Below are 8,270 nucleotides of genomic sequence, written 5' to 3' on the forward strand. Positions count from 1 at the left end.
AAACAAGTTTTAATCAAGAAAGGACTTGTATCGCTGAAGTTCTTCGGAAAGAATTTCTACCGGAAATTAACAAAGGAACAGATACGCAATAATATGTTACTTGTAAACATATTTACATTAGATATCGTTGCCTTTCGTCATATAAAACTCACCAATCAATCACAGTGTGCCTTATTGTAAAAACAAATTAACTACAGATGTGTTTTCTGTCGCATTCTTCCTAATCTGTTCATTGTGGCTCGAAATTAGAGGTTTGTATAAAAATTAACATTTCCGACCTATCTTTTGTCTATCACAAGTCACCTAATAAGCTTTTTAGTTCAATATCAGAAGTCTTCAGTTGAGGTAGACGATGACAGACAAAACATTATATGAAACGCTATTTATGTATGTATAATACTCTAAAAGTTACGGTTTAAATGCGAAAGCCGGCGAAATATTAGCAAATCGATAGGCCTAAAAACTGTTATAAAAACATGTTAACCGTCTGTTGGTTCTCTTATTTTTTGCCGACTTTCGACGTTTAAATTGTAGCATTATGTTATTTATCGTACATTTAATTAAGCAAATGATGTACCACAACACTATAAATATAGCTAAAAAAGAAATGTGATACAAAACAGATACGTCTACAACATAAATATGAATACGATACAGATATAGTTGCGATAGGAACATTATTACAGCCAGAATGTATGTTTTTTGTACTTTTGGTTCGCGTATTCTACAAATGAGGTCTTAGTGTTTGCTATTACTGAGCTCTTTCTGCCACTCTGTCAATCATAATTAAAAAATATCCCCCTCAAGGTTAGGTGTTAATGTTTTACATTTTTTTATATGTCCTGAATAATTTTAGATCTAAATATTATTTGGACTTTACAAATATAGACATTTCAAATAAGTGTTTGTTTTTTATGTACGTACACTCCAATGTATGCATTTCTATTATTTCAGGATGAATCTGTACGACCTTATCAAGCAGAACAATTATCAGGGCCTGAGTTTAGGACTTATTAGAAAGTTTAGCTACTCTCTTATCCAATGTCTGCGACTGTTGTACCGAGAGAATATAATCCATTGTGACTTGAAACCTGTATGTGCATCCATTTGTATTGTAAAATATGATCAACATTGATAGGATGCAAATTGTTCACGTGATTAGTTATAAACTGATTTTATACACAACTCTTGTTCAAGTATAATCTGTTTATAGTTACACCTTTACATTTATTTCAACTTATGTAACGTGTTTGTTAGTTGGTTCACTTACAGGGTTATTATTAAATTATATGGACTATTCTAACGTCCATAATTCGAAAACTATTGAACAGAGATGAATTAATGATATGATGGGAAAGACGGCTCCAATACCAATCAAACTGTTTCTTTCATTCTTCTTGAGTACAAAGCTACTCAATGGTCTGTTGAGCCACCAGGGGGCCAGCCAACAGGTTCAATGTCAAATCATTCATGTTTATTATTCTTTTCATTCACGAGAGAACGTGACATACACTTTAATAATATTGTCTGACTTCCAACAGCCGCACTTTACTTGGTATCGCATGATAGCTTTCAAGTCTGTGAAGGTAGTGGACACGCCATAGTATGTCAGAAATCTGAGGTGACCCCATAGCCGAAACTCAACAAGGATAAGATGTGGAAACAGTTCTGGTCACGTGTGTGTGAAACCTTACTGCTGGTTACTCAATCGCTGAAAGCATGTCCCAGCAATGTCTTGACAGTCCTTGCAATACCAGCTGCAGTCTCATATTACATGAAGTGTTGGAATGATAACATGTTCCAAGTTACATCAACAACCGATCCTTTTTATTCACGTTTGTTGATAAGCTGCTCTTAAGCCTCACTGTTGATTATATTCTCCATTCGCTGCTTTTACGTCGGATCGAGTGCAGTCAAGTGGTTGACAACCCTGACTGAGGATCCGAGGCGCTCTGTTTCGCGTACCGCCCCCCCCCGAAAAAACAAACGCTCCACACTTTGAGGCGTTAGAGGAGCGATGGTCAAATTCTACTATTCCAACAGAATAGCTCGCGAGTTGGTAGTTGGTGGTGTTGTCTAGCTACCTTTCTCCTAGTCTATCACTTCACAATTACAGATGGCCAGTGCAGATACCACTCCCCCCCCCCCGAGTAGCTTTGCGTGAAAATCAACCACAAATAAACAAAATGTTCACCTCGATGTTACTTTAATGTTGCGCTAGTCTTGTTACTATTCTAATGTTCAGATATAAACAGCTTGGAATCATATGTTTGGTTCTGTTTTTATACAGGCATTGGTATACGAATTCCGTTATAGCTCCTGCTGGAGGGAGTTATTTTTGACATGACACTGGAATCGCCACCTTTTCCATCATCTCATAACCCAAACTATCTCACTGGTGATTAGTTTCTAGTTATGTACGGTAGAATAGGCTTTAAAATAACCCTGAATATAATAACATGATTATTTCAGGATTATCTTCTATTCGTTATTTAATTTCTCGCTGTCAACTTTTGTTTTGTAGGAAAATATTCTCGTTAAACAAAGAGGAACCAATTCTATTAAAGTTATTGACTTTGGTAGTTCTTGTTTTGCTCACCAGAGAGTCTACACATACATCCAATCAAGATTTTACAGATCGCCAGAGGTAACTCATTTATCTTTGTTTTTAATTAATGTGATAAAAATGGGAATAAATGAAAAACCTTAACACACAAAGTTACTATTTTACTAAACATCTCTAAGAATACCAGCCAAATAATGTTTCAAATGTAAGTGAAAATAAAATATATATAAAATAAAGTAAAATATATATAATAATATAAACTTCCTTTTATCAGTGTCGAATGGGTGGGGAAAATATCTAAAAACAATTGGAACACCTGGTGTTGCTTGTTAAAAAAATCTGCAGGAAATGATAAGTTTTCTAACAGTCTGCTTTAGTGTATTACTTATAGTATGTGTGACATTAATGCATCAACTTTGTAGGTCGTCTTCTTGTCGCAGCATATTTAAAAATTTTGAAGTAATGTATATATATATATTAAGTGTCAGATTTCACTGGATTCTTTTAGTATTGAAATAATAGTTATAGCCATCTTCACATAAGTAAAACTTTTCTTTCGCGAATTACAACAGTTCCAATAATGAATTTTAATTAGAACAAGTCCCTGAATTCCAAATGTTTTCGGACAGAAGTTTGACTTTCTTTTATGTGTTAAAAGCATTAAATTTTTAGTACAACATAAACATGCAAAATCAAGCCTTTCTGATATGACGTTAGTAACATACTGATGATATTTGATACAAGGATTGGACTAGTAATTAACTTGCCAGTCTGCGAATCTGGAAGTCCAAGGTTTGATCCCGTGATTTACCGCTAAATACGTTCCGCATTTTCACTGTGGTCGTGTTTTAAAAGTTATTCCCGATAGTCGGTTAAAAGTAGTCGTGAAGGCGGCGAGTTCTGCTGTCTGTTATCAATCTGGCAGGTAGTTCAAAAGTTGGGACGGCACTACCTAAATTATGGAGTTCCTGACTTGACCACTTAGCCCATGTGTCGTATAAAGTTACGTTCAAGTTGAAAACATGAATGTTGATAGTTGACACGATTTATTCGACCAATAATACTATCTCATTTTTAAAATTCACTTTTAGTTAATTTCATTGATAAGCTCAAACTTTTATAGTGATGTTAAAATATTTAGAGAGCCTTTTAAAGTCAAATAATTTTCTGGCATATATCAATAAGAAACAATGTTTACACTAAGAAAATATTAACAAAGTAAACGTATAGATTATATCAGCGATTAAATAAGTAGAAAAATGCGAAGGTGATAAAATAAAGAAAATAGACTTTTAGAGAAATATCTTCTGTAAAAACTATGGTAGTAATTTATTTACTTGGCGACAAAACGTTCCTATAATTGTCATTAACCAACTAGCTTGTTTCTGGCTTGAAAAAAGAGCGTTTACTCGAAACGTCGCCAAGTAAATAAATTTTTACCATAGTTTTTTAAAGGGGGGTTTTTCTCTAAAAGTCTAATTTCTTAGATTAGATCATTCTTCATAATTTAACACAAGACTACAATATTTACAATGTTAAGTAACAATATTAATTGACCTGATTCCTCAGTTCTGTTTAGAATTTTTTTAACATATTAATTCTGTGTAATGTGTGTGTGTATAATTTTATCGTATTGTATATCAAGTGTTATATGCGTTTAGTTTTACGATATTGTATATCAAGTGTTATATGCGTTTAGTTTTACGGTATTGCATATCACGTGTTAAGTGTACATTTGTGTAAAAGCATATGGTTACGAGTTATGTTTCCAGTGCTCTTAAAACTTTTCTTGAACATTTTAGAAACGAAGCTGATATAGAAAGAAGGAAAATCGCAGAAGTTATACTGATAGGAAAATTAAAATGATCTTTGAACCAATATTACGGACTCCTCTCTAATTGTGGTCCACATAATTTCACATTACATTTTTTTACGTGTCTTGTAAAAAGTATTTACATTTATGTTAAATATTTAAATCCAACATGTGTATTTACGAGAATAACCATAACCGTTACAATTGAAACTTGTAAATGTTGTTAGTCACACGTTGCATGTAGATGGCATGCTCAATGTCGCAGATTTGATTACATAAAAAAAGTAAAAATTATTTACTATTTAAAGCTGATCACGATGTTAAACTTACGCGGGATTTTGCTACGCCAGTTGCTTTTGTTACGACAGTCATAGTAACGTTAACGATGCTTAGTTCCTCAGCCATAAGATGTTGCAAAAAACGTCACGAATGTAGTATCTTCTCAGTCTATCTCGGACATCATGCATCGTGATCACTGAGTAGGTTTGTTTGTTTTGAATTTCGCGCAAATCTACACGAGGACTATCTGCACCAGCCGTCCCTATTTTAGCAGTGTAAGACTAGATGGAAAGCAGCTAGTCAACACCACCCACCGCCAACTCTTGGGCTACTCTTTTACCAACGAATAGTGGGATTGACTGTAACATTATAAAAAAAACACGACTGTAAGGGCGACCATGTTCAGTGTGACGGAGATTCGAACCCACGAACCGCAGATTGTGAGTCGAGTGCCCTAACCACCGTGCTATGTCAAGCCATTTTTGTCAAGTAATCCTTGCAGAAACGTTAAATGTCTTTCTGTACTATGCATACAAAAATAAGATAGTTGTAAAAAATTTTCCCGTTACCTTCAGGATAGCTAACCCTAACATCTGAGCAATAGATAAGAATGGAAAAATGAGCTCGTTATCACACCTCAATCATCAGTGCCTGCTCTGTATCTAGAGCTATCAGTAAAATAACATCTTGAACTTAATACCTTGTGTTTACATATTTTGACGTGTGGTATTTAAGTCGTCTATATTCTTTATTTCCATTGGACTAGTAAGGTTCCTAAAGGACAGAATTTGACATAGGGTCAGAGAGGACAAAGAATGTCCTTGTATGTAAACATAGTCTTTGGTATGAGTTTTCTGTGTATGTATTTAATTCTTATAAAGTATTTTTCTGTTCCTGTTAATGCTGGGCGAGTGTTGACGTGTCGGACTGTGAATTCGTGGTTCGTGCCCCATAACCGCAAAATAAATCTCGCTCCTCACTTTAGAGCCGTGGTTACATTGTAAGAGTGACGTTCAGATTCCAGTATTCGATTAGAAGCCCACAGATTCGTAGTGGATAGTGTTGACTAGTTGTCTTCCCTCTAGTCTACCATTAGGAAGGAAGGGAAACAAAGTTCTAGCTAGCAAGTCTAGTGACAACCCTCAATTACCAATGTATTTAGAATCCCTAGAAGACAATGCGAAACAACAATTTTTGATTAATTTAGGTTCAAAGAATGTTCGTTATTAATTAACTACAGCAAATCGCCTGAGTCAAGGAATACACAAACCCCTTTCTCTCCTATAAATACACAAAGCGAAATTTACAAGTGTCTCCCTCAGCCAGCACCACCTCATCATACCCACAAAATCAGACACACTTTATGTAGAATAGCCTAGTTTTTTACTCTTAGCTCATTTTACTGTAATTTAGAATATCAGAAACATACAGTTGGTAGTAACTGACCTCATACTTAATACGTTTTATAGCGCACAACACTGTTTTTAACACCTGAATACAAATAATAACTGCTACCATTTTTAATTTTTTTACTGATTTTTAGCTTTTTTTTTCTAAATCATATGAAGCAATGAATTCTCTAAGGCAGTGATTTTCAAACTGTGGCTGTACGAGGAGCTAATGTCGGTGGTAAGCGAAAAATTAATGTAAAAGTTATAAAATTTGTAATAAGCCTAATTTGAGCTTTCTGCGTACATACAATACTCTCCTCACTCGTGCTTTGAGTACAAAGCGTATTTAAACTTTACGCCTAACTTGCGATTTTCAGGAGCCTATTGAAATTTGTATCGAGATGTAATGGTATTGTGCCATTTATAAGTCATAGAAAGGTAAGTAATTGACTTAATGCACTTCTTTGCATGTTTGTTTATGTTACTGAAGTAACTGTCTTAAAGTTTTCCACTCGTATAGAACAATGCACGTTAAACATCGTTCACTTTTGCACTTGCATAAACGTAAAATTACCAGTGTACGATTAGCCAATAGGAATATTAGGTTTCCATGTGAGTTAGCAAGCACACACGCACCAGCTGAATGACACACATTGTTCTTTTAATTAAATAGTTTTATTACTCGATGAACAGCTATAGTATATGTGAAATTTCTTTGAAGCCGTCAGCGGTAATTTTCCAGACTTACAAAGCTAAAATTTGGGCTTCGATTTCTGCAGTGGACACATTGCAGAGAGGTCTTTGTATAGACTTGCTCTCAGAAACAATAACATTTGAGATTCGTGGGTTAGTTGTATTACGTGAGAAAAATATTTTAAAAAATCATATCTATTAGGCTGTAGCGTGTAATATTACACGAGTTTACAATGTATTCAATATCATATCAAAGAAGATTTGTTTGTTTGGAATTAAGCACAAATCTACACAATGGGCTATCTGTGCTCTGCCCACCACGGGTATCGAAACTCGGTTTCAAGAGTTGTAAGTCCGCAGACATATCGCTGTGTCACTGGGGGGCTATTAAAGAAGAGAATACTATGAGAAACAGTATTTAAAGAATGTAATCTTAAATCAGAGTACGTTGTGTCTGATCATATCGGTGTTACGAAACTTTGAAACTTGTGTGGTGTGATCTGGTGTATTTTCATTTATTAAATATCGTTACATAAGCTTTTTTTTTATAGTATTTCGGCGTTTGTGAACATTTTCTATGACAAATAAATAACGCACACAACGTTTGGTTTTACATAATTAAGCAATATTGAAGAGGACGGAAAAGCATCGAAACGTGTAATGTGGATTAGTCTCTGTAAAAAGTGTTTTAGTTATGTAAAATCAAACGTTGTATGCGTTATTGATTGATATTATATCGTTGTATAAGTCTGATAACACAATAACTAGGACAATTTCCTTCTCTAAAATTAAATTTCAAATACAATAGTCTTTACTGCTCGGTTTTAGTGATAGATTACTATGGAAAATTCTTTTTTCTTTACTGTTGTTTACACCAGGTTATTCTTGGACTTCCTTATGGAACGGCTATTGACATGTGGAGCCTCGGTTCCATCCTGGCGGAGCTCTATACCGGATTTCCGTTATTCCCAGGTGAAAATGAAGCTGATCAATTGGCTTGTATTATGGAAATACTCGGTTCACCGCCAGCTGAACTGTTAGAAATGGCATCTCGTCGCAGACTGTTCTTTGGTAAAGAAAAAGAAATAAAATCAGAGATGCTTAAGAGGAACTGTAGCTGTTTTTTATTTTATTATTATTATTATATGTAAGACACATTTTTGCTTAGGTTTTGAGTCGTGATATGGCAAGTTTAACTAATTATCAAAAGTTTTATTTGTATATATTATTGAAAATGATTATAATAACTGTGAGGAAAATGGGCATAAATGACAAATACAACGGAAATGCCAGCCTTTTTGTGTGTGTGTGTGTGTGTGTGAAAATGTACTGTAATGTGTTGATAGCCTGAACTATGACTCGTTGTCATCCAACCAATCAGAAAGTGCCACACTAGTATAACGCCTATAAAAGTACTGACAGTCATACTATGCCCAGTAGTGGTAGTCTATATCAGTCATGGTTAACAGGATTGAAATAATGTATTACAAGTCAAAGTTGTGGCTGGTCAAAGACACTTCATGCGAAA

General features: G+C 34.6%; 1 protein-coding gene across 1 annotated transcript in view; it reads left to right on the forward strand.

Annotated features, from left to right (window-relative positions):
- The window catches only part of LOC106460594 (dual specificity tyrosine-phosphorylation-regulated kinase 2-like), a 52,064-nt gene extending 44,140 nt beyond the window's left edge, over positions 1 to 7,924 (forward strand). The window contains exons 6-8 of the mRNA XM_022387345.1: positions 955 to 1,093; positions 2,525 to 2,647; positions 7,621 to 7,924. Coding sequence (XP_022243053.1) covers positions 955 to 1,093; positions 2,525 to 2,647; positions 7,621 to 7,893 — 535 coding nt within the window. The 3' untranslated portion in view covers positions 7,894 to 7,924. The remainder of the gene's footprint in view (positions 1 to 954; positions 1,094 to 2,524; positions 2,648 to 7,620) is intronic.
- The last annotated feature ends 346 nt before the right edge of the window (positions 7,925 to 8,270 follow it).

The sequence above is a fragment of the Limulus polyphemus genome, unplaced genomic scaffold (genome assembly GCF_000517525.1).
Source record: "Limulus polyphemus unplaced genomic scaffold, Limulus_polyphemus-2.1.2 Scaffold801, whole genome shotgun sequence".
NCBI lineage: Eukaryota > Metazoa > Arthropoda > Merostomata > Xiphosura > Limulidae > Limulus > Limulus polyphemus.